General features: G+C 52.5%; 1 protein-coding gene across 1 annotated transcript; it reads right to left on the bottom strand.

The window, feature by feature from the left end:
• Positions 1–23: 23 nt before the first annotated feature.
• On the bottom strand, positions 24–23,805 carry GPR157 (G protein-coupled receptor 157). The gene is made up of 4 exons (XM_012473723.3): positions 23,423–23,805; positions 7,824–8,037; positions 1,880–2,074; positions 24–1,042 (listed from the first exon to the last, which is right to left on the bottom strand). Exons 1-4 carry the CDS (start codon positions 23,803–23,805, stop codon positions 827–829), a joined length of 1,008 nt encoding a protein of 335 aa, XP_012329146.2. The 3' UTR covers positions 24–826.
• Positions 23,806–25,022: the final 1,217 nt, after the last annotated feature.

Below are 25,022 nucleotides of genomic sequence, written 5' to 3' on the forward strand. Positions count from 1 at the left end.
AAAAAAAAAAAAAAAAAAAGAAATGAGCTGGAGAGACAGTGGGATCTTCGGGGGTTCCCTGAGATGCCTCTTCCTGTCCTTGTTCCATCCCTGGAATTGGAAGGAGGAATCTGTGTCTGAAGTGATTGACAGGTGGGGGCAGGTGTGTGGATTCTGGTCTGTGCTTGAAACCCAAACCCAAGCTACAGCAAGGGTTAGCAGTCCACAGAGGGAGGGGCCAGAAGCGGGGGGAACACTGCTGTCCCTGAGCAGCTGTGCTGGGCTGTGCTCACCATGTAACCTCAGGGGAACTTCCACCTGGTGAAAGGCAACTGGTTCCTCTGGTGAACAAACCCTCCAAGGACAGCCGGGTTCGAAAGAAGACCAACACCCTGACCAGCCAGGAATCTGCTCCGTGGGTGGGGACACATCTCTGGGGGTCCCCTGACAGCTTATATAATCGCACGAAGGATAGCTGCACAGGTGTGGGTCCCTCAAACTGTAAACAGTGCTGTGTGGTCCTCAGGACACTGAGGTCCACCAGGTGGAGGCACCGTGGCCGCAATCGTGGACCACTGGTTTCCCTGAATCTCATCATTGCTACCCTTATGCAGACGAACGGCCGCTCCAGTGCACCAGGACACTGGTACACGTGGAACTTGCAGCCTGAGGATCCAGGAGGTAGAAGAAGCTGAGTTGGCGGCTGCGCTTCCAATGGAGCCAAGAGCATCAATAGCGGGTCTTCCAGTGCAGCAGACATGCCCTCCTGCCCCTGCCGCAGGGACTCACAGAAGCGCCTGTCCCCAGGAAGACAGCACCTATGCACGGAACTAGGCAGAAGAAAAGCTTAGGTGCTTGGAAGTTCCCCTGGGGTCTCTCGGGATTTCTGAGATTCTCGTGGCTTGGAGGGTGCAGGAGCCTTGGGAGTGCCGGCTGGGCTCTCGGCGGGAGGCTGAGAAGAGCAGCAGCAGCAACAGACAGAGAAGAGCCGGGTTCGGACGGCACGGGTGCAGAGGACGAACATGATGCAGTTGGCACCTCCCTGAAACGTGTTCCCGATACCCTGTTGGGAAGAAAAGGGAGCTGTGGGCGTGGGCTGGAGTTGGTCTCAGAAACACACGTGCTGTTCCAGCTAAGAGAAACGGCTAGGCTGAGGGCGGTGGCTCACGCCTATAATCCCAGCACTTTGGGAGGCCAACGCGGGTGGATCACTTGAGGTCAGGAGTTGAAGACCAGCCTGGCCAAAATGGTGACACCCTGTCTCTACTGAAAATACAAAAATTAGTGGGGTGTGGTGGTGGGCGCCTACGGTCCCGGCTACACGGTAGGCTGAGGCAGGAGAACTGCTTGAACCTGGGAGGCAGAAGTTGCAGTGAGCACCACCGCACTTCAACCTGGTTGATAGAGCCAGGCTCTGTCTCAAAAAAAAAAAAAAAAGAGAGAGAGAGAGAAATGGCTGACAAACACGCGCACACACAAACGCATACACACATGCATACATGCACACACATGGGGTGTGGCTGGGAAGTGCTGTGTACCCCGGAACCTTCCCCCATACTCCCCACCCCCATGGCTGATCTGGGATGACCTTGGCATGGGCCTTCAGCAGGGCGCCAGGTCTTCTGGGCTGGGAAGGACCCAGGATCAGTCAACTCTCCAGGGGCTACTCCTAGGCCACTGATGATCACCTCACCACCCTGAACCACACTGATCCCTCTGCCTTCTCTCTTCAAGGCCCTGTCTCGGGCAGAGAGGAAGGCACAGCCAGTGGGGCCGACCTCCTTCCCCGCAGCTGTGCCTTGGCCAGCACTGGGGTGAGCCACTGTGCTGCGGGAAGGAACTGGGCTGTGCCTCCTCTGGGGGCAGGGATGACAACAAGGGCCAGGGAGGGCAGACCTACATGCAGGACGACCAGCACCGGCGTCCGCACCGCGGGGGAGCCACAGAGGGTCAGCACGAACCGCACGGTGCTCCAGACCCGGAGGCAGATGAAGATGAGTGGGATGAGCACCAGCTTCTTATCAGCCAAGGAGGAGTGGCGTGGCAGTCGGTGCTCCCCGGAGAGGATGGGCCGGTACTCAGAGAGCGCCGTGTGCTGTGTGGGGACAGCGAGGGCAGACTTGAGCGGATGGGGACTCTACTGCCACGTCCACCCAGGCTGCCCAATTCTTCCCAGGGACACGAACTAGCTCAGGGAGGTAAGGGAGATGTGCGGGGGAGCCCGGATCCTTCTCCTGAGTGCTGACTGCCAGGTCCCCTGCCCAGTCCCCATCCCACATGGAGGTCTCAAAGTTGTCTGAAACAGCTCATGTCCAATAGAAGACGCGTATCTTGACCCCTGAGGCCAGTGCTCCCTTCTGGGTCTCAGCTCATGGAAACAACAGCTTTCTGGTTGCCCAGGCCAAAGCCTTGGGGCTCTGCTTTGACCTCCTTCTTTGTCCCATAGCCCACATCTGATCCCTAGCAAGTCCCGCGGCCTTCTTTTTTCGTTTAAAATAGATATGGGATCTCACTATGTTGCCCAGGCTGATCTCAAACTCCTGAACTCAAGCAATCCTCCTGCCTCAGCCTCTCGAAGTGCTGGGATTACAGGCATGAGCCGCCACCGTGCCGACCTCTAACTTCAAAACAGATCCAGACTCTGGGTACTTCTGCCACCTCCTGCCACTGCCCCCATGTCCAGGCCACACCACCGCTTCTCTGGATGGGCTCCCTCCTCCGCCCCTGACACCCGTCCTGTTCCCCACTGCAGTGCGTCCTCAACACAGAAGCAGCAGGGATGCTTGAAAGCCCAAGCCTCCTCCAGCGAGTCCTCCTCCTGGAGCTCTTCAGCGCTCCCCATCCACAAGCTCCTTAAGGTCACAGCAGGGCCAACCGTGCAGCCCCAGATACACAGCACCCCCACCCCAGGGCTCCGCACTGGCTGCTCCCTTGCTCTGGAATGCCCATCTCCATCCCTCCCTGGGCTCCCCCCTACCCTCTTCACGACTTTGCTCAAGCGGCACCTTCCAGATGAGCCCGCCGGTCCTATTTAAACTACACAGAGGCCAGGAGCCGGGCTCATGCCTGGAATCCTAGCACTTTGGGAGGCTAAAGCGGGCAGATTGCTTCAAGCCAGGAGTTCAAGACCAGCCTGGCCAACATGGTGAAACCCCATCTGCACTAAAAATACAAAAATTAGCTGGGCGTGGTGGCGCATGCCTGTCATCCCAGCTACTTGGGAGGCTGAAGCAGGAGAATCGCTTGAACCTGGGAGATGGAGGTTTTAGTGAGCTGAGATCATGCCACTGCACTCCAGCCTGGGCAACAGCAAAACTCCAGCTCAAAAATAAATAATATTGAATAAATAAATAAGTAAATGATTGCACAGGCATTTCATAGAGTCCCGTCCTCACGTTCCACTCTCTTTATTTTAGTCTGTTTCCCATAGCTTGTCTCATCCTCAATCCCAGGACGTCATTCACCCCTGTTCCTCGGCTTAATGCTAACATCATCCTCCTCTCCAGAATGCAAGCCCCTCCCAGCACAGGGAGGCCTGCTGTGTCCCCAGCCCAGCTGCCCCAGGAAGAGAACAAAAACGAATGTCTTTCATGACAGGAAGGAGGGGATTCCTTCCAGATCAAAGCTGAATTTGTAGAAACAGATGAAACAGCTCATAATGAAGATGTGCTTTTTTGGCCACGAGTGGTGGCTCGTGCCTGAAATTGTAGCATTTCGAGAGGTCAAGGCGGGAGGATTGCTTGAGCCCAGGAATTTGAGAGTAACCTGGGCAACAGAGTGAGACACTGTCTCTACGAAAAATTTAAAAATTAGCTGGGCATTGGCTGGGAGCAGTGGCTCATGCCTGTAATCTCAGCACTTTGGGAGGCTGAGGCAGGCAGATCGCTTGAGGGCAAGAGTTCAAGACCAGCCTGGGAAACATGGTGAAATCCCATCTCTACTAAAAATACAAAATTAGGCCGAGCGTGGTGGCTCATACCTATAATCCCAGCACTTCGGGAGGCCAAGGCAAGTGGATCACTTGAGGCCAGGAATTCAAGACCAGGCTGGCCAAAATGGTGAAACCTATCTCTACTAAAAATACAAAAAAATTAGCCAGATGTGGTGGCACACAGCTGTAGTTCCAGTTACTTGGGAGGCTGAGGCATGAGAACTGCTTGAACCCGAGAGGCAGAGGTTACAGTAAGCTGAGGTTTGCCACTATACTCCAACCTGGGCAACAAAGCAAAACTCTGCCTTAACAAAAACAAAAACAGAATTAGCCAGGTGTGGTGGCACACACCTGTAGTCCCAGCTACTCCGGAGGCCGAGGTGGCAGAACAGCTTGAACCCAGAGGTGGAGGAGCCAAGATGGTGCCACTGCACTCCAGCCTGGGCAAGAGTGAGACCCTGCCTCAAAAACAATAAAACACATTTTTGAGCCACTTGCCTGGGACACTGAAGGCCCCGTTGAGGGGAGGAACCCAAGGTATTGTGCCAGCACCTGGTGTCCTGTGGAGTCACTGGTACACCTCGGCATCTCTGAGCCCCCAAGCTTCTGCAATGCACCTGTCAGAGCCTGCCTCCTCCTCCTCCTCCTGTGGCTTTTAGCAGCAGCCCCGGGAGCTGGGCATCCCACTCTGCCCCTCGGAAACCAATAGAGGAGCGACAGGGTGGGGCAGCTGCAGGAACTGACCACCAGCCTGGCTGCTGTCTGCTCCTGGCGGTGCCTGTCCCAGCTCACCGATACCCGGCTCTTTCCTAGCTAGAGGTAACTAGCACATTCTCACCTCCCTGCCCACTGCTATCTCGTTTTTCTGAAACACTGAGTTGTAAAAGAGGACGTACTGTCGGCTGGGTGTGGTGGCTCACGCCTGTAATCCAAGCACTTTGGAGGCCAAGGCAGGCGGATCACCTGAGGTCGGGAGTTCAAGACCAGCCTGACCAACATGGTGAAACCCCGTCTTTAAAAAATAATAATAAATAAATAAATAAATAAAAATATAAAAAAAGAGGACGCACTGTCACCAGTAGGGGTCAGCCTCAGCCCCGCATGCTTCCTGCCCTGTCAAAGGAAGGGCAGAAAGACAGACACGAAGGGCGTCTGTAGAGTCCTGGGCAGGGCCGGGCGGAGCGCCTGGGAGCCTTCATCACGGGTCCCGGAAACTTCCCAGGGCAGTAGAAAGGAAGAGGAGGTGAGAAGGGCATATATCACCCGGGCAGGAGGCCAATGATTAATAAAAGGCCAGAACAAGACAAAGAGGATTTCATTTGTTCTTTTTTTTTGAGACATGGTGTCAACCAGGCTGGAATGCAGTGAACTCCCAGGCTCAAGTGATCCTCCTGCCTCACTGCCTCAGCCTGTCAAGTAGCCGGGACTATAGGCACGCACCAGCACACCGGCTAATTTTTTTTCTTTTTTTTTTTTTGAGATGGAGTCTCACTCTGTGGCCCAGGCTGGAGTGCAGTGGCACGATCTCAGCTCATTGCAACCTCTGCCTCCTGGGTTCAAGTGATTCTCCTGCCTCAGCCTCCTAAGTAGCTGGGATTACAGGCACCCACCACCACATCTGGCTAATTTTTGTATTTTTATTAGAGATGGGGTTTCACCATATTGGCCAGGCTGGTCTCAAACTCCTGACCTCATGATCTGCCCGCCTTGGCCTCTCAAAGTGCTGGGATTACAGGTGTGAGCCACCACGCCTGGCCTTAATTTTTATTTTTATTTCTTTTTTTGAGATAGTCTTTCTCTGTTACCCAGGCTGCAGTGCAGTGGCATGATGTCGACTTGCTGCAACCTCCATCAGATTGAGGCAATTCTCCCACCTCAGCCTTCTGAGTAGCTGGGATTACATATCCGGCTCATTTTTGTATTTGGGGTAGAGATAGGGTTTCACCATGTTGGCCACGCTGGCCTGGAACTCCTGACCTTAAGTGATCCACCCACCTCGGCCTCCCAAAGTGCTGGGATTACAGGTGTGAGCCACTGCGCCCAGCCAATAAGAGGATTTCAGACCAACTGGGAAGTCCCAAAGCCATCTCCAGCAAGGACTCTAGCTGAGGCAGAAGAGGGCGTAGGGCGGGTGAGAACCGGGTAAATTTCCCAGTAAAAAGAAAAGAGAAAACTTGACACGAGAAGCCACAATGGGAGTAGAGGGCAGGGATCAGGTGTCCAGATGGCCATCCTGACTCAGCAATGGCTGCTGGGTCGACAGAATGGCCTACAAGATGGGTACACACCCTCCTACAATTTCGGCCCTGAAAACTCAGAGGGCAAAAAGAAATATGGGGACTCACACCAGCGAGCCTGCAGGATGGGGCTGGAAGTCTGAATTTAGAGCATTTCCTCTGGACTGCCCCAGCCACTCCTCACATTGTGTCTTTGCTCATAGTTACTTGCACCTCTGCCTTTCTCTCCAGAGAGGGGCATCCGTGTCTGAGTCCTCAAACCCCCATGCTATACAGCGCTTAGGTGCTAGTAGATGTTCAGTAAAAACATACTGAATGAGGCTGGCCACGGTGGCACACGCCTGTAATCCCAGCACTTTGGGAGGCTGAGGCAGGCGGATCACTTGAGGCCAGGAGTTCAAGACCAGCCTGGCCAACATGGTGAAACCCTGCCTCTACTAAAAATACAAAAATTAGCTGGGCATGGTGGTGCACACTTATAATCCCAGATACTCGGGAGGCTGAGGCAGGAGCATCATTTGAACCTGAGAGGCAGAGGTTGCAGTGAGCTGAGATCGTGACACTGTACTCCAACCTGGGCAACAGAGCAAGACCCTGTCTCAAAAAAATAAAATAGGCTGGGCGTGGTAGCTCACACCTGTAATCCCAGCACTTTGGGAGGTGAGGCGGGCCAATCACCTGAGGACAGGAGTTAGAAATCAGCCTGGCCAACATGGTGAAACCCCGTCTCTACTAAAAATACAAAAATTGGGCATGGTGGCGGGCGCCTGTAATCCCAGCTACTTGGGAGGCTGAGGCAGGAGAATTGCTTGAACCCGGGAGGTGGAGGTTGTAGTGAGCCGAGATGGCGCCATTGCACTCCAGCCTGGAGGACAAGAGTGAGACTTCCTCTCAAATAAATAAATAAATAAATAAATAACAATTTAAAAAAATATTATAAAATAAAATAAAAACACATGAAATAAGTGATCGAGTGGATGAACAAATGGGTTCATCTGTGGGTATCTTTTGCAGACGTTTGCCTGTGGCCAGGAGGAAGCCCCTGGTTCACAGGCGCAGGCTAGGAGGGAAGAGCACAGAAGACCTGGGCCAAGGTGTCAGAGGAAAACCATTCTTCCCTGGACTCTCCGGCCCACCCAGGCTGCTGATTTCTGAATTCCGAAAAAGCCTACCATTTAGGATATGATAAATCACCAGGAAAAGGTAGGTGACTTATTTGCATCATGGATCGTGAAATTTCTGTCCTCCCTTCCCTGGGTAGCCTTGTCTTGGGTCCTTCCTCGCTTGCCTTTTAGCTAAATTCAAGTTTAAGCAGCCACCACAGGCTGTCCACCAGGGGGCAGGAGAGGGCCGCGACTGAGGACACAGCAGCCTGTCTGCAGGAGGCCTGTGCCCCCACAGACCCTTACTCAGCTAAGCCTCCGTTTCCTTATCTACAAAGGGGTAACAGGACCCGACTCCTAACGGGGCAGCGGGAACCGATGCACCATCCGTGTAATACAGCATGTTGCATGACGCCTGGTACATACAGTAAGTGCCTGGTCCCCTCTGGCCCGTCACTGGTTCTGTCCCCAGAGAGGCAGCCTGTCCCCTGGGGTGGCCAAACTCAACATCAGGCCCTGCACCTGGGCACAGCGGCCATGCAGAGGGCCCTGAGTTCTGCGGGCAGCACCTACTGCTCTGTTGATGTGCTTCCGGACCAGGAGGTACAGCAGGGGCAGCAGGACATATGCCAGCATCTCCCACAGCTTCCCCGTCAGCAGCATCCACAGGAGGTGGTCCTCGGCCTCCAGGTCGATCCAGCACCAGCCCACAGACACATCCGAGGCGTCATAGCCGATCTTCTTCAGGGCGACGGCTGCCACGGTGATGACCAGCGGGACTCCCCAGCTGAGGAAGGAGGAGAGAAAGAGGCACCGGGGTCAGGCCATGGCTCCCGGCAATGTCAGCCCTCGCAAAAATGATGAAGGACGCCCTTCAGAAAGGGGATGGTGCTCTCCGGAGCTTGGATGGCACAGTTTGGATGGCACAGTGTCCCTGGAAAATAAGAAGGGGTAGGTGTCACCCCAGGAGCCTGGCTCTAATTTAGAATTCCGTGGTTCTTCGGGGACTGGCACTAGAATGGAGTGAGCTCTACAATGGAGCCAGCTCCCAGTGTGTGCCCAGCTCCTTCCGCACCAGCCTTGGGCACCAGTGTGTGAACACCTGTCCATGCTCATGCAAATGTGCCACAAACGATCAGTGCCCCCCGGCCAGCCCTCGGGTCTAGGGGTGCACACATCGGGGGCTTAGGGTTGCCTGGAAGGGGAGTTCCAGGGTCCTGCTTAACTTCTACAGGCTCTAGAAGGGCGAACGTAGGCTTTGCGCAGCATGTCCCCTCAGCCCTGAGGACTTCTTGTGCAATGGGTGGGGAATGGAACCTGGCAAGGGTCAAAGGGGACCTTTGAAAGCATAAAGCTCAAGTAGCGGCCCCTCCGAGGGCAATGTTGGGCTGTTTTTCCTTTTTTTGAGTTGGAGTCCCACTTTGCCACCCAGGCTGGAGTGCAATGGCGCAATCTCAGCTCACTGCAACCTCCACCTCCTGGGTTCAAGTGATTCTCCTGCCTCGGCCTCCCAAGGTGCTGGGATTACAGGCCTGAGCCACCGTGCCTGGCCTAATTTTTGTATTTTTAGTAGAGACGGGGTTTCATCATATTGGCCAGGCTGGTCTCGAACTCCTGAACTCAAGTGATCCACCCACCTCAGCCTCCCAAAGTGCTGGGATTACAGGCATGAGCCACCACTCCCAGCGCGGGCTGTTTTCTAGAGCGCTCTCCCAGCCACACAGCCAGGAGTAGGCCCCTTCCCTGTGATCCCGGAACCAATCTGTTCCTTCCACAGCAGTGGGGCACACAAAGGCTATGGTGGCTCCTGAGAGAGGCCACCAGTGGGGAGGTAAGAGCTTGGATTTTAGTGTGTGGACTGGATTGGAGTCCCAGCTCCGCCCCTGCCCGGGCAAGTTATTTAGCTTCAACACGCCAGGTTCTCTGCAAAGCATGGATGACGACAGTGACTGCAGGGTGTCATTGTAGGGTCGTTATGAGAATAAACAAATACACGTGTGTACCGGGTGCAAGGCCATGCAGGCGTGTGAGTGTTCGCTGCTGTCAGGACTGTTGAGTCGCGTCCTGCTGTCCCAGGGTTCAGGCCTGTGGTGTGGACACTGCGGCTGCATGGGGCCCATGTGGTTTCTGTCCCCAGGAAGAAGACACAAGTACCCCTGTCCTAGGTCACTTGCCTGGAGGGCAAAGCCTTAGGTAAACGGGAATGATACCATCGGAGCCATCAGGAAACTGGTTCGGAAATTGATTATCTGTTGCGAGCTCCATGTCAGGGGTACTGGCTCTTTCCGAAGGGAACTGTGAGATCAAAGTTCAACATGAATCTGAGGCCAGGAGAACTGTGCTTCAAGGGGTTCTCCCAAATGTTGCAGGGCTGGCAGAGGAGGCCGGGCAGGGATGAGGCTGGGAGGGGAAAGCCAGCTCCCCAGGACCGGGAAGGCCTCATGCAGGATGCTTCCAGAACAGAGGGCCCTGGCCGACCATCCCCTCTGCAGTGTTCTCCAGCCCCCACTGGCCTCTTTAGGGAGGGGCAGGAGTGCTGACGGCAGTCACGTCATGCTCAGTGGCCTCAGTGGCAGGAGGCAGTGTGTCCTGTTCAGTCACAAAGTCACAAAAAGACCACAAAAGCCTGGGCGAGGTGGCTCACATCTGTAATCCCAGCACTTTGGGAGGCCAAGGCGGGCAGATCACTTGAGGTCAGGAGTTCGAGACCAGCCTGGCCAACACGGTGAAACTCCATCTCTACTGAAAATACAAAAATTAGCCAGGTGTGGTGGCGCACGCCTGTAATCCCAGCTACTCAGCAGCCTGAGGCAAGAGAATTGCTTGAACCTCAGAGGCAGAGGTTGCATGAGCTGAGATCACGCCATTGCACTCCAGCCTGGGTGACAGAGCAAGACCCTGTCTCAAAACAACCCACAAAAGGTAAGAAACGGTTGTTTTAAAACTCATGAAGGGCTGGATGAGGTGGCTCATGCCTGAATCCCAGCACTTTGGGGAGCCAAGATGGGTGGATCACCTGAGGTCAGAAGTTTGAGACCAGCCTGGCCAACATGGTGAAACTCCATCTCTACTAAAAATACAAAAATTAGCTGGGCATGGTGGCGCATCCCTGTAATCCCAGCTACTCAGGAGGCTGAAACAGGACAATCCCTTGAACCTGGGAGGCAGAGGTTGCAGTGAGCCGAGATTACACCACTGCACTCCAGCCTGGATAACAAAGTGAGACTCTGTCTCAAAAAAAGGAGGTAAGCGGCTTTTAAAGTGCCATGATGCCAAAGCTCCAGTCATAATGTGCTGTTCCTTGTTACTTTACAGTTGCAGGATTCTGCTAAGGAATTCTGGGAAAGGGGAGAGTACTGTCTGTAGGAACAGTGTCCCTGGAGGAGGATGGTCTGGAGCTGGGGCTCACTCACATAGGGGATTCCCCTCTGAGTTGGGCCTGGGAGGTCACGGTCTGCACTGCACTCCCTTGGGCTCCCTCTGCATCCCGACGGCCTTACGGGAAACCGGGGGACCACACAGACCCGCAGTCTGTAACTGGAGGCTTGCGGTACTAAAGCTACAAAGCAGATTTCCTCTGTGACACTGAATCTGTGCTGGGAAATAACCAAAGGGAAGGTCAAACAGGCAGAGGGTTTTGAAAGGATTAAGAATGTCGGTTTAAATTAGCCGGGTGTGGGGGTGCACACCTATAATCCCAGCTACTCAGGAGGCTGAGGGAGGAGAATCATTTGAACCCGGGAGGTGGAGGCTGCAGTGAGCCCAGATTGTGCCAGTGCACTCCAGCCTGAGTGACAGAGTGAGACCCGTCTCAAAAAAAAAAAAAAAAAAAAAAAATGGGCCTGATCAACAGGGAGAGGTTGTTTGAACACACAGAAGGAGCAGCTGTGTGAGGGCCAGAAGCTGCCAGGGAGATATTTAAGTGAGAGGAAGTAAGAGGTAGAATCAGGGAGCCGGTGGGAGTGGAGAGGGTCTGATGATCCTGCAAAGCAGGCTGGGCCAGATTCACTCACTTATAGGCATGGACAGAGGTGTGTTGGGAACGTTTCACAACCGGCTCTCCAGAAAAACGCAGATGTCTGCACGTGTGCGTGTACGCATGCATACACACGCCCATATAAATGTATAAATTTCACCCGCAGGTTGTGAAGTGCACAAGTTATAAATAATAATCAAGTACACAATAATAATACTCCCTCTTTATTGTCCATTCTGTGCTGCCAATTGATTCTCCCAGAATGCTTTTGTTGATTTCAGCCAAACCCTGGATTTTGGCAACCTGTGGATGCAATCAGCAAATGACAGCCTCTCCATGGCATGCAGTTAATTGACGCTTTCATTTCCCTTAGCAAGATGGAAATAAAATAAGGAAGAAATAGGAAACAAGACATATGTTGGTTGCTTGTGTCACAAGTTGCTGGTGACGTGAGCAACTTCTTTGCTGAATCAGGTACGAGTTTTTCCCCCCAACACTGGGAGGGTGTTTCCTCAATTTTTTTCTGCTCCGTGACACTGTCTCTTCTCCTTACCTCTTCTTTACATACTGGGTTTTCTGGCTGCGTCAACACAGCTGCCATCTCTGCTGAAGCTCAGAGATGAGTAACACTTAAGTTTATACCTTTAGCGTCTTCTCCCTTACTTTCTTAAGTCTACAGCAGGGGTCCAGCAAACTATGGCTCTCAGACCAAATCTGGCTCACAGTTTCTTATAGATAAAGTTTTATTGCAACACAGCCACACCCAGGCATTTACAGATTGTCTACCGCTGCCTTCAGGCAGAGTTGAGGAGTTACATACAACCGAGACCGCGTGGTCCACAAAACTGAAAACACTTACTTTACCTGAAAATTTTGCTGACCTCGGCTCTACACAATCACTGAAGCAATAAATCAAGCCCTGATTTGGCGTCTTTGCCAACCTCCATCTACAAATTCTTCCACCACGGCCATTCCAGCCACCAACACATGTAGCTGGGAACAGATGCACAGTAACACACCATTATATAGTATTTCCACCACACAACAACCTCAAGTGTGCAAACAGCTACGACACAACGAGCTTTGAGTATTTATGGGTTTTTTTTTAAGTTTTAAAATTTTATTATTTTAGGGACAAGGTCTTGCTCTGTTGCCTGGACTGGAGTGCAGTGGTACAGTCATGGCTCACCGAAGCCTCCAAATCTTAGACTCAAGCAATCCTCTCACCTCAACCTCCAGAGTAGGGGGAACTACAGACACATGCTACCATGTCCGGCTTATTATTTGCTTTTTGTAGAGACAAGATCTTGCTTTATTGCCCAGGCTGGTCTTGGAACTCCTGGCTTCAAGTGATCTTCTTCTCACTCTGGCCTCTCAAAGTGCTGGGATTATAGACATGAGCTACCATGCCAGGTCTATTACTTTTTAAGATGGGATCTCATTATGTGTTCTCAAGTAATCCTCCTGTCTCAGTCTCCCAAGGAGCCAGGACTACAGGCATGCACCCCATGTCCAGCTCTGTTTTTAATATAATTTATTTTTTAATAATGGTCATATCTAACCATCAGCTCACAGAATTCCCTAAAAGACAACAATCGGGTCTTTCAAGCTGGCTCCAGGACACCACCGGACATGGGATAAAAACAACAGGAGCAGACGGTGCCCCAGGTTCCTGACTACAGGGTGAGGAGAAAGCTGGTGTGTCTGGAACTCTCAGAAGGATAAACAGATCAGTTCTCCAGCCAGGGGGCCACCCTGAGCTGCAGGTAGTCTAAATCTGATAGGTGCTCCACAGATTCATGTGTGATGTAATTCCTGCTTTCTAGAAATGCATATTACCGTTCTGACCTGTGGCCGGGTGCAATGGCTCATGCCTGTAAACCAGCACTTTGGGAGGCCAAGGTGGGCAGATCACCTGAGGTCAGAAGTTCGTGACAAGCTGGCCAACACAGTGAAACCCTGTCTCTACTAAAACTACAAAAAAAATTAGCCAGGTGTGGTGGCATGCGCTTGTAATCTCAGCTACTCAGGAGGCTGAAGCAGGAAAATTGCTTGAACCCGGGAGGTGGAGGTTACAATAAGCTGAGATCGTGCCATTGCACTCCAACCTAGGTGAGAGAGCGAGACTCCGTCTCAAAAAAAAAACCACAGTTCTGACATGTAACACCTAACATTCTTTCCCCGATTCACATGGGCAGCCACCACCCAAAAAAAATAAAGCCAGAACAAGTAACACAAGGCTTAATAACTGCACGCATGAAAAAGACCAAGGGATTTAGTTGATTACAACCTAGAAATTCATGTGGTTGGAGGGGTCATCCTGATGCTCAGATGTGGGTGGCACAGAACAGCCAATGGCTGGTGCTATCTGCCTGTGAGTGGACGTCTGCAGCCCACATTCTAAACGTGAGACTTGCAAGCTGGCACCAATGCCAGGTCACCTCGGGAGCATGTGAAGAGATCATGGGCCCTGAGCTATCCTCAAATGGTTAAAAAGTCTTGAAGAGAACCTAGTGGTGAAGTGGTTAGATGCTGGAGGAATGGGCGGGGCCCTGCCCAATCCTGAACCCGGGGGCTGAATGGGCAGCTTCCACCGAGAGAAGGTAAGTGACCATGTTCAGGGGATGCCATGGCAGGTGCTGGGTGGGGGTGAAGGTGGGGACATGGGTTAGAGCAGGTGACTGATAAGGCCCCTCTTCTCTAAACCTGTGACTCTTAGGCTGGGAGGAGACCCAGCTGGGCCTGCCTGGATGGAGGAAGCCCAAGACAGGTACTCTGAGTGTAGCTCTGATTTGGCAGGGGCACACAAGCTTCTCCCAGAGATGCCCGGGCCCCAGTTCCAACTTATATTTGCCTAGAAATCAAAGCCAGACTCCAAGTCAGCTTCCTCCCCACTTGGAGGCTGTTAAGGGCTCAACTGTGTCCCCCACAAATTTCATCTGTTGAAGTTCTAATCCCCAGAACCTCAGAATGTGAGTGTATTTGCGACACAGGGTCTTTCCAAGGTGAATAAGTTAAAACGGGGTCATTAGAGTGGAACCCAATACAACTGCTGTCTTTATCGAAAAGGAAAGGCCAGGCGTGGTGGCTCACACCTGTAATCCCAGCACTCTCTGAGGCCAAAGGATCACTTGAGCCCAGGAGTATGAGACCAGCCTGGGCAACAAAGTGAGATACTGTCTCTACAAAAAAATACAGAAATTAGCCGGGCATGGTGGCACACCTGAAATCCCAGCTACTCAGGAGGCTGATGTGGATCATTTGAATCCAGGAGGTTGAGGCTGCAGTGAGCTGCGACTGTGCCACTGCACTCTATCCTGGGCAAGAGTGAGTCTTTTTTTTTTAGATGGAGTCTCACTTGTTGCCCAGGCTAGAGTGCAATGGCGTGATCTCAGCTCATTGCAACCTCCGCCTCCCAGGTTCAAGTGATTCTCCTGCCCCAGCCTCCCATGTAGCTGCAATTACAGGCATGTGCCACCACACCCAGCTAATTTTTGTATTTTTAGTAGAGATGCGGTTTCACCATGTTGGCCAAACTGGTCTCGAACTCCTGACCTCAGGTGACCTGCCTGCCTAGGCCTCCCAAAGTGTTGAGATTACAGGCGTGAGCCACCATGTCCAGCCAAGACCCTGTCTTCAAACAAAAAAACAACAGCAACAAAAAGAAGCAGCAATGGGCACACAGACCTTTACAGAGGAAAAGACCAAGTGAAGACACAGGGAGAAGATGGCCATATACATGCCAAGGAGAGAGGCCTCAGGAGGAACCAAACCTGCCCTCACCTTGACCTTGGACTTCAGCCTCCAAAACTGAGAGAATAAATTTCTGTTGTCTAGGCCCCCAGGCTGTGGTAGTTTGTTAGGGCAGCCTGAGTAAACAAGACAGACTTTCTACAGCCTATGGGGGAGAGACACACGTCCCGGCAGGGGATACTATCCCAGCTCCTAGGGCCCCAGTCTCAGAGGTGAGGGATGACTTGGAAACTCCCACCCCCACAATGCCCAGATTAGCAGAGCTGGGCCAGGACCCTCCACCAGCTCATGGAAGGAGAAACTGACAAAAAGCCATTCATACTTGCCGGGAGCTTAGCCCTTTTTGGAACTCGACACCTTCTGTTTATAAATCTCCTCCAGAGAAAGGAACTGGAAGTACCGCACAGGATTAGCCAAGCAGTGAGTAAACCCTCTGTGAGCCCTGAATTCCCCGGCTTTGGTCAGACGACCACAGGCAGGCGACTTGTCCCCAGGACAGCAATGCTCTGGGCTGCCCTGCCCTTCAGAGCGGGTCCTTGGGAGTTCCCAGCCCTGCCCAGCTGGAGATCTTCTGCTGTGTGGTTCCTAGAACCTGTCCCCATCAGAGTCAGGGTGGGGGACACCTGCAGACACACCTCCACTTCACGCACAAATGGAGAGTTATGCTGAAAAGCGGCCCACTGGTTTCAAAGACCCTTAGAATGCTGTCCCCACTGCCAGGGAGGGGTCAGAGGTTAGGCTGAGGGGCTCAAGGCAGGGTCTGCTCAGTCACCTGCTCCCACCCTGGGATTCCTGCACCTTTTCCCACCCCAAACCTCAGCCTTCCTACAGCTCTCTGGGGGTTGGCACCTGCCGGGGGGAAAACAAGCTGGTCTTCTCCCCCTTTTCTGAACCAAACACAATGCCTGGTGTAGGCACCATGAGGCCTCAGGATGTCAACATAACTCAGAAAATGCTTTGAGAACCAAACTCTTGTACAACAATGCGCCAATTTACAAACCTCAGGATGGAGCAGGGCTGGGGGAGTGAGGCCTGGTGAGAGGCTGCCTGGAGGTTTCTTCCCCGGAACAATGGACACTCATTGTCCAGCTCCAGGGGCAGAGGGCCAGGACCTGGGAGAAGTTTGGGAGTCAGCCCCTGGGCAGGCCACCACGAGGCCACTCTGCAGCTTTGACTGCAGAAGGGGAGAGGAATGTCTAAAGGAACTCTCAGATGCACACTCATGCCCTAGTGTCACCCCGACTGTAGCCCTTAGCTCAGGGATGGGCAGCTCGGCTGAAGGTCAAGGGGCAGCCTGGGCTCTCACACCTCCCGCCAAGCTGCTGGTGCTCAGCCCCCTGCTGCAGGCTTCCTGCTGCACACAGGGACGCAGTCCCACCACCTTCCCTGGTCACCTCGGAAAACTTTTATGGGGAAATAAACAAAACCAGTTCAGTGCTTGTTATTTTGGGGAACAGTGGCCGACATGGGGTACCATTCATGAGGCCACTGCCTCCATCCCTCATTCAGATGCCACTTGCTTGGGGAGACGGGCCAGCTCTGCCACTGGCTTATCCCTGCCACCCTTCGGTGAGCTCATTTCAAATCAGAGAACTCAGGCCAGGCATGGTGGCTCATGCCTGTAATCCCAGCACTTTGGGAGGCTGAGGCAGGCAGATCATATGAGGTGAGGAGTTCAAGACCAGCCTGACCAACATGGCGAAATCCTGTCTCTACTGAAAATACAAAAATTAGCCAGGCACGGCTAATTACAGGAGTTGCACTCCTGTAATCCCAGCTACTTGGGAGGCTGAGGCAGGAGAATCACTTGACCCTAGGAGGTAGAGGCTATAGTGAGTTGAGATCACACCACTGCCCTCCATCCTAGGCGACAGAGCGAGACTCTGTCTCAAAAAAAAAAAAATGAGCAGGGCGTAGTGGCTCATACCTGTAATCTCAGCACTTTGGGAAGCCAAGGTGGGCACATTATTTGAGGTCAGGAGGTCGAGACCAGCCTAACCAACATGGTGAAACCTCGTCTCTACTAAAAATACAAAAAAATTAGCCAGGCATGGCGACGTGCACCTGTAATCCCAGCTACTTGGGAGGCTGAGGCAGGAGAAGGGCTTGAACCTGGGAAGTGGCGGTTGTAGTGAGCCGAGATCCCCCCACTGCACTCCAGCCTGGGTGACAGAGAGAGACTCCGTCTCAAAACAAACAAACAAAAAACAATTTTTTTTTGTTTTTTGAACTTCTAGCTCCAGGCCCAGGTTTCTCCTTTTTGCTACACTGGGACTTCCCGCTCCCCCGAGAGCAGCGTTTTTATGGTAGCCCTGTGATGTCACAGACTCTTGCTTCCTCTGTAACCCCAAGCAAACTCCAGAGAGTGGGTGAGCGTGTGGGTGAGGGGCACGGGGGCTGGACCCTGCCAGGGTCATACCCACACCCGGCTCCAGCTCAGCAGAGCCAGAAGAAATTCAGATGTCCGAGGCGAACTGGCTCAGCCAGGACCCTTCCTTTTGACCCCCAAATGAGCTTCCCCCACCCTTTAGCTGCTCCCCATGCTCACAGGCCACACAGCTGACATCTGGCCCCATGGGGGTCCTGGTGGAGGGGGTGATCACTTCGACCCTGCTGACCCTGGTCTGGCATCTCAGGACCCCATGCAGGGAGGAAGAGCTGCGCCATTCTAGGAAAGGTAGGTCCCCTTCTGTGGGAGGTGGAGAAATGACCTCCTCCCCAGCAGTTCTGGCCTCCCTCAGATGGGTGTGATAAACATACAACCACTCATGCACACCACATGAAAGTCAAAGACAGGATGTCTGTGGCAGCCACCTCACCAGCTAAGACACAGTGAAAAGGGTCTCCTTAAACACAGGGACTTCCCCTGAACACTGAGTATCTCACACAACCTTACAAAAGCAACCGCCACCAAAAATTCAGAATGCTGTCAGAATCAATGGACGCTAAACCCTTGGGTGAAAGCTTGAGACGTGATAGGCTGTTACGAGGCACCAATGTCTCTCAGCAAGACATTTATTAACTACAAAAGAAACTTTGCAGTGCAGGAAATTGGCAGATATCACCTTAGCCCAGTGATCAGAGTTAACATCACCAGTAAGGGAATATATCCAAGTCGCCAGCCACCCCGTAGAAAGCAACGAGAGAAACATGTTTCTGGGACATCCTGCCAAAAATGCAGAAGCACCAGACAAACCTGAAGCACCAGACAAACCTGGCGAGAAGGTTTGTCTCATGAGGAAGCATCCAACAAACCTGAATTGAGAGGCATTCCATAAAATAACGGGCCTGTACTCTTCAAAAACGTCAGTATCGTGAAACACCAAGAAAGGTGGAAGAACTGTTTCAGATGGAAGGAGAATAAAGATACATAGAAACTAAGTCAACATATAAGCCACGATTCTCCTTTACTATCAGGGACACTGTCAGTCCAGGGACAAAAATCTCAATAAAGGCCGAGCGCAGTGGCTCACGCCTCTAATCCCAGCACTTTGGGAGGCCAAGGTGGGTGAATCGCTTGAGGTCGGCAGTTTGAGACCATCCTAGGCAACACGGTGAAACCCCATCGCTACTAAAAACACAAAATTAGTCAGGCATGGTGATGCATGCCTGTAGTCCCAGCTACTTGGGAGGCTGAGGCAGGAGAATCACTTGAACGTGGGAGGTGGAGGTTACAGTGAGCTAGGATCACACTATTGCACTCCGGCCTGGGAGTGTAAGACTGAAACTCCATCTCAAGAAAAAAAACAAACTCAATAAAGTCCACCAATCAGGGGACAGTATTGTTCAATGTTAATTACCTGCTTGGGTAGGTGCATGCAGTTCGGTAGAGATTGTGCCTGTCTTCTGGAAATACAAACTGAAGTATTGAGTATGTCACTTACTCTTATTTTATCTTTAAATTTTCTCTCTCTCTTTTTTTTTTTTAGTAGAGGCAGGGTCTCAGTATGCTGGCCAGGCTGGTCTCCTGGCCTCAAGTGATCCTCCCACCTCGGGCTCCCAAAGTACTGGGATTAAACCACTGTTCCCAGGTCCTGTCACTTACTCTTAAATTGTTCCAGAAAAAATAATTGGAGAGAATAAAACTGATATGGTAAAATGTTAATATTTAGGAAATCTGGAAAGCTAAAAATAATTTTTTTATTTTTTTGAGATAGCGTCTTGTTCTGTCGCCCAGGCTGGAGTACAGTGGCGCGATCCCAGCTCACTGCAACCTCCGCCTCCTGGGTTCAAGCGAGCCTCTCATCTCAGCCTCCTGACTAGTTGGGACTCTAGCCGCACACCACCACACTTGGCTAATTTTTAAAATTTTTTGTAGAGATAGGGTTTTGCCATGTTGCCCAGGCTGGTCTCAAACTCCTGGGCTCAAGCAGTCGCCTGCCTCGGCCTCCCAAAGTGCTGGCGCTAGTGGTGTGAGCCACCGTGCCTGGCCTAAAAATAAATTATTGTTGAAATTATACCTCAGTTTTTAAAAATTGTCACAGCCAAAAGACAACATAGACTGACAAAAGGAGTCCTGGATTGGGTCAGAAGCAGATTCTAACCCTGAGCCTCTCCGTTACTAGCTATGTAGCCCTGCGCCATCACATCTGCTATGAGGGTAATCACCCTACCCTTCCATTCTGTTGGGTTACTTTTTTTTCTTCTTCTTCTTTTTTTTAAGATAGGGTCTCACTCTGTCACCCCGGCTGGAGTGCAGTGGTGTGATCTCGGCTCACTGCAGCCTCAACCTCCTGGGTTCAAGTGATTCTCCTGCCTCAGCCTCCCAAAGTGCAGGGATTACAGGTGTGAGCCACCATGCCCTGCCCTGTTGAGTTATTGGTGATCAATGAGCTAATGAATGGAACAGCAAACATCAGGGGCCAGACACAGCTCATGCTGAAATATGATTTCCCTGAGGATGAGGTCTAAATTGTCCCCCTCTCTCTGCAAAGGGGGCCACGGTAGGTATAATGATGGGGTCCCAGGCGGCCACGCAGGCGCTTTCCTGGGAACTTGTGCGTGTGCAGGATTCTCTCTAACCTCCTGCCTTTACACGGCTGTAATCAGTTTTAGAGATGGTTTCTGTCACTTCACATTGTACCATATCATTTAAAAAAATGACTTATAGAGTTCAAAACCAGTGTCTAAGAGCTGCAGGCCATTTCAGAAGGGGAGGGTAGTCTCTTAACTTCCTGTTCCCCCATTGTTGGACATTGAGGTTGCTTCCAAATTCTCACCATGATAAGTGCCTCACAAACACCTTTGTACACACAGCTTTGTACGTATTTTAGATTATCTCCTTAGACTAGTTTCTGGTAAATAGGATTACTGGATCAAAGGGTATGAACCAAATACTTTCTACAAAGATTATTTCAATTCACACCAACAATAATACTGTAGAAAAATACCAGTGAAACTGTTATTTATCATGTTTGTATCCTGCCTTACTTTTCTTTTTTTTTCCTTGATATGGAGCCTCGCTCTGTCACCCAGACTGGAGTGCAGTGGTGCGATCTTGGCTCACTGCAACCTCCGCCTCCCGGTTTCAAGTGACTCTTCTGCCTCAGCTTCTTGAGTAGCTGGGATTACAGGCACCCACCACCATGCCAAGCTAATTTTTGTATTTTTAGTAGAGACTGGGTTTCTCCATGTTGGCCAGGCTGGTCTTGGACTCCTGACCTCAAGTGATCCGCCCACCGTGGCCTCCCAAAGTGCTGGGATTTACACACATGAGCCACCGCGCCCAGCCCTGCCTTACTATTTTTTTCCTTCTAATTAAATGAGGAAATGGTACCTTATTGTTATAACTTGTATTGCTTTGAGTCTAATAGTATGTGATATGTATTTATCAACTGCTGTTCCTATTTTGCTTGAGTATGTCCTTTGTCCATTTTTCAGAATATCTGTAGGTTAAAAAAAAATCAATTCTCAAACACACTTTAGAATAGGGATACCAACCTTTTGTGTTGTCACATTTTTAAATACTTTCCCAAACTGAAAGCTTTGAAGAGGACTGAATTCCAGTAGTATGAAATGGTTAAGGGCTGGGCGCAGTGGCTCATACCTGTAATCACAGAACTTTGGGAGGCCAAGGCAGGTGGATCACCTGAGGTTGGGAGTTCAAGACCAGCCTGACCGATATGGAGAAACCCCGTCTCTACTAAAAATACAAAATTAGCTGGGCGTGGTAGCACATGTTTGTAATCCCAGCTACTCAGGAGGTTGAGGCAGCAGAATCACTTGAACCCGGGAGGTGGAGGTTTCAGTGAGCCGAGATCGCACCATTGCACTCCAGCCTGGGCAACAAGAGCGAAACTCCATCTCAAAAAAAAAAAAAAAAAGAAAGAAATGGTTAAAAAGTGGATAATCATGTAGTCTATGCCTGAAGCTGATATTCCTCACATCAACAGATCCTGCAAGAATAAACTAATATTCCAAAGAAATACACTGGAGAGTCCTTAGCAAGGTCATTGCCAATACAGTCTGGGAAGATCTAGGTCAACAGATGAACCTGTTAGACAGGTTTGACCAATTCCCTTAGGCTAGTAAAGTCTGAGTGCTGAGAGAACGCCAGAGAATAAATTGTCAGACTCCCTCTCTAGCTTGGATACAGATTATTTTCTTTTAAGATGTAGGCAGGTCACATTCAACAGACACGATGAGTAAGTTGCTTGTTTTTTCTTTTTTCTTTTGAGACAGGGTCTTGCTCTGTCACCCAGGCTGGATGTAGTGGTGCAGTCATAGCTCACTGCAGCTTTGACCTTCCAGGCTCAAGCGATCTTCCCACCTCAGCCTCACAAGTAGCTGGAACTACAGACATGCACCACCATGCCCAGCTAATTTTTAAATTTTTAGTAGAGATAAAGTCTCGCTATGTTGGCCAGGCAGGTCTCAAACTCCTGGGCTCCAGCAATCCTCCTGCTTCAGCCTCCCAAAGTGTTGGGATTACAGGTGCAAGCCACCACATCATTGGGCCTACTTCCTAATCAAAGAAGCTCTTCCTAAACAACACAGAAAACTCCCTCAAGGGTCCCTGATGAGAAATGACCAGAAAAACCCCCAAATCAGGTTTGTTGGGCAATCCTTTTCCACAGAAGCTGGATGAGGTTCTGTTATCATTTTAATAATATACTGTATTCAATACTTTTAAACACAAGGAGGGAAAGATAACAGGTTCTTGCAAAGAAAGGTACAGCCTTGACTCCTTTCAAGTATCCACGATCTCCCGTGTACATGCTGCCCACACCCAGCCAGCCATCACGGGACCCAGACAGGGTCAGATGGGATGCTGCTGGGAAGAAAAGGCAGGGCCCTATTCCGTGGGGGCCTGCAGCATCTGAGCCACGGTTTGGATGATGTGTTGCAAAGATTTTTTACTTGCCCAGCTGCCAAGCAGGTCACTTGGTTTCTCAAGGACCAGCCGGCCTCAGTGCAGAGCTGAAGGTCGAGTGGCTCTTGCTGCCCTGGAGCCTCGCCGTGTGACACCCAGGTGACCTGTCTCTGCCAAAATGCTGACTGTGCTTGCAGTCCTTGGAAAGCACTTAAGTTTTTAATAGAAAGGACCTATAATTAGGGCAGTATCTGATGCTCTGATCTGGGAGAGGGAGAAAAGGAAAACAGCAGCGCTAGGATTCCTGCCCACAGTTCAGCACAGGACGCTATGAGATTTTCAAAACCTGACATTCCCCAGGGAAGGGCCCACCCTCTTCAGCGAGGCTTACTTGAAAAATGCTTGAACCGCAGGGTAAGATCTTGGTTTTTTCCCCACTCTCAGAGAGACTCCAGGCAGACTCCCAGACTCCCAGACTCCCAGACCAGCCCTCCGCCCCTGACCTCAATCTCAGAACAGCTGAACTCTGGAAACTCAAGATCACCTAGAACAGAAATACAAGAGGCTGGGGCCTGAGGCTAGAGACGACCAAAGACAGAATAAAAAGGATAGTCCTTTGTAAATTGAACAGCAGAGACACTGCAGCTTGGGAGTGGAGGAATGCACCAAGCCCACTGTGGCTTGGGGTGGGGTGGTGGCGTGGGACTGGGAGTTGCCGCCTCTCCAGTGCGGGACAGTTACCTAACTCGTCATGAAGCCTATTTCCCCATGGGCAGCAGAGATGGCCAGGACACAGTGAAGCAGGTCACAAGGGGCCCAGCGTGTCCTCCCGAGCCCCGTCCAAGGAACCAGCGCCCGACTTTGGGGATGAACTCTGCCCCTACTACCCCAAGGGGCTGCGCCCTGGGGCAGGCACAGAGGGGCGCCCTTGGGAGCGAAGGTCCAGCCGGGCCACCTCTTGGGCAAGTCTGGCCTCCTCCCGCTGACCCAGGGCTGCCCCGGGGGCGCCAGCAGGCACTGCTCGCTGCGGGTAGGGGGGTCCAACCTAGACGCGGCCTCTGGGAGGACAGGACCTGGTGGGGTCGGCCTAGGTCGGGGGGCTCCAGGAAAAGCAGCGCCACCACCACCCACCTGACGACGTGGAAGACCCAGAGCAGGCGGTCGGTGCGGGGCCCGCGCGCGGCGCGGACGATGCTGAGGTACAGGTAGAGCGCGATGGCCACTGTCCAGAAGAAGGAGCTGGTGTTGGCGAAGGTGGACAGCGCGCCCTGCAGCACGCAGTCCCACGACGGGCCCGCGAAGTCCTGCAGCACCCCATAGAAGTAGGAGGCGGCCGAGAGCAGGTCGGCCAGGGACAGGAAGAGCAGCAGGCGCCGTGCCCGGCTGCGCAGGTCGGGCCACAGGGCGTGCGTGGCCACCAGGAGGCCCGAGCCGAACGCGGAGAGCGCGCACGACAGCAGCACCACTGCGCGCTCCGACGGCACCAGCACGGTGGGCGGCGCAGGCGGCGGCATGGTGCGAGGGGCTGGAACCGGAGCGCCGCAAGGACAGAGGCCGTGCCGCGCGTGCGGCCACCACCGCCGCCGTCTGGGCAGCTAGGCGCCCGAGGCTCGCGTCCAGGCGCCCGCCCCGCCCGGCTCCGCCCGGCCCCGCCCGCGTCCCCCGCTCCCCGCCCATCTGGGTCTAGGGCCCTAAGCCCCGCCCACGCGCCGCGCCAAGCCCCGCCCATGCCCCTGTACCACGGCATTAAAGCCCCGCTCACACGCCCCGCCGTACCGGGCCCTGAGCCCCGCCCACACGCCCCTCCCAGACCCTGTGTCCCCGACCTTTGAACCCCACTCGCACGCCCCACTTCGCCCTTGTGTTCCAGCTTTGAGACCAGGGCTTAAAGCTCCGCCCACGCGCCCCGATGCCCCGTCCACCGGGGCCTGAGACCTGGGCCTAGAGCCCCACCCACGTACCTCGCCCCGCCCCTGTCCCGGGCCCTGAGCCCCGCCCAGGCTCCCCGCCCCTTCCCTGTGCCCCGGGCCCTAAGCCCCGCCCCCGCCATGCCCCTACGCCTTCCACGCTCCACCCCGGTGCCCGAGGCTCCTGAGCCCCGCCCAGGCCCTCACGCCACGCCCCTAATCCCCTAAGCCCTACCCCCGGGCCCCCCAGGTCCCAGCACCTGTCCCTGCACGCTCCGCCAGGCCCACCCCTGCTCTTGCCGGGTGTCTGGGACATCCCGTCCCGTGAGAGGAAGGACTGGTATTTTTAGGGCTAATATTACTTTCCCTCCTTTTCAGCCAGCTTCTGAGTGTGATCTGAGTGGAAGGGAGTGAGGGAGAGGCATTCTTTCCACTAGCAACAGAAACAGCTCTTGGGTGTGATCTTCATTCCTTAAGCCGTGATCCCGACGTGTTCACAAGTTGGTGGTGGTGACCTGGGGAAGCCAGTGTTTCTAACTTGTCTTAAAATGAGCATGCTATTTTTAGAAAAACATAGCTAACTAGGTATGATTTAAAAAATGAAATTCTAATTCCCAATTTATAGGGTATTTTTCTTGTTTAAGAATTTCATACTTTTTAATTAAGATGTAATTCACATACCATAAAACTGGCCCTTTTAACGAAACAATTCAGTCATATGTTCACAAATTTGTGCAACCATCATTATTATCTAATTTACAACATTGTCTTCACCACGAAAAGAAATCCTCATCCCTTAGCTGTTAGCTCCCAGTTCTTCTCCC

The sequence above is a fragment of the Aotus nancymaae genome, unplaced genomic scaffold, assembly GCF_030222135.1.
Source record: "Aotus nancymaae isolate 86718 unplaced genomic scaffold, 86718_ANA_hifiasm-v0.15.2.pri h1tg000053l, whole genome shotgun sequence".
NCBI lineage: Eukaryota > Metazoa > Chordata > Mammalia > Primates > Aotidae > Aotus > Aotus nancymaae.

Excerpts from the sequence above, each read along its gene's own strand:
- GPR157 (XM_012473723.3), bottom strand. The coding sequence starts at position 23,805 with ATGCCGCCGCCTGCGCCGCCCACCGTGCTGGTGCCGTCGGAGCGCGCA. Across the intron at positions 8,038-23,422 it reads TGGGTCTTCCACGTCGTCAG|CTGGGGAGTCCCGCTGGTCA; the intron begins GTGGGTGGTGGT and ends CTCCTTCCTCAG. Across the intron at positions 1,043-1,879 it reads CGGTGCTGGTCGTCCTGCAT|GGTATCGGGAACACGTTTCA; the intron begins GTAGGTCTGCCC and ends TCTTCCCAACAG.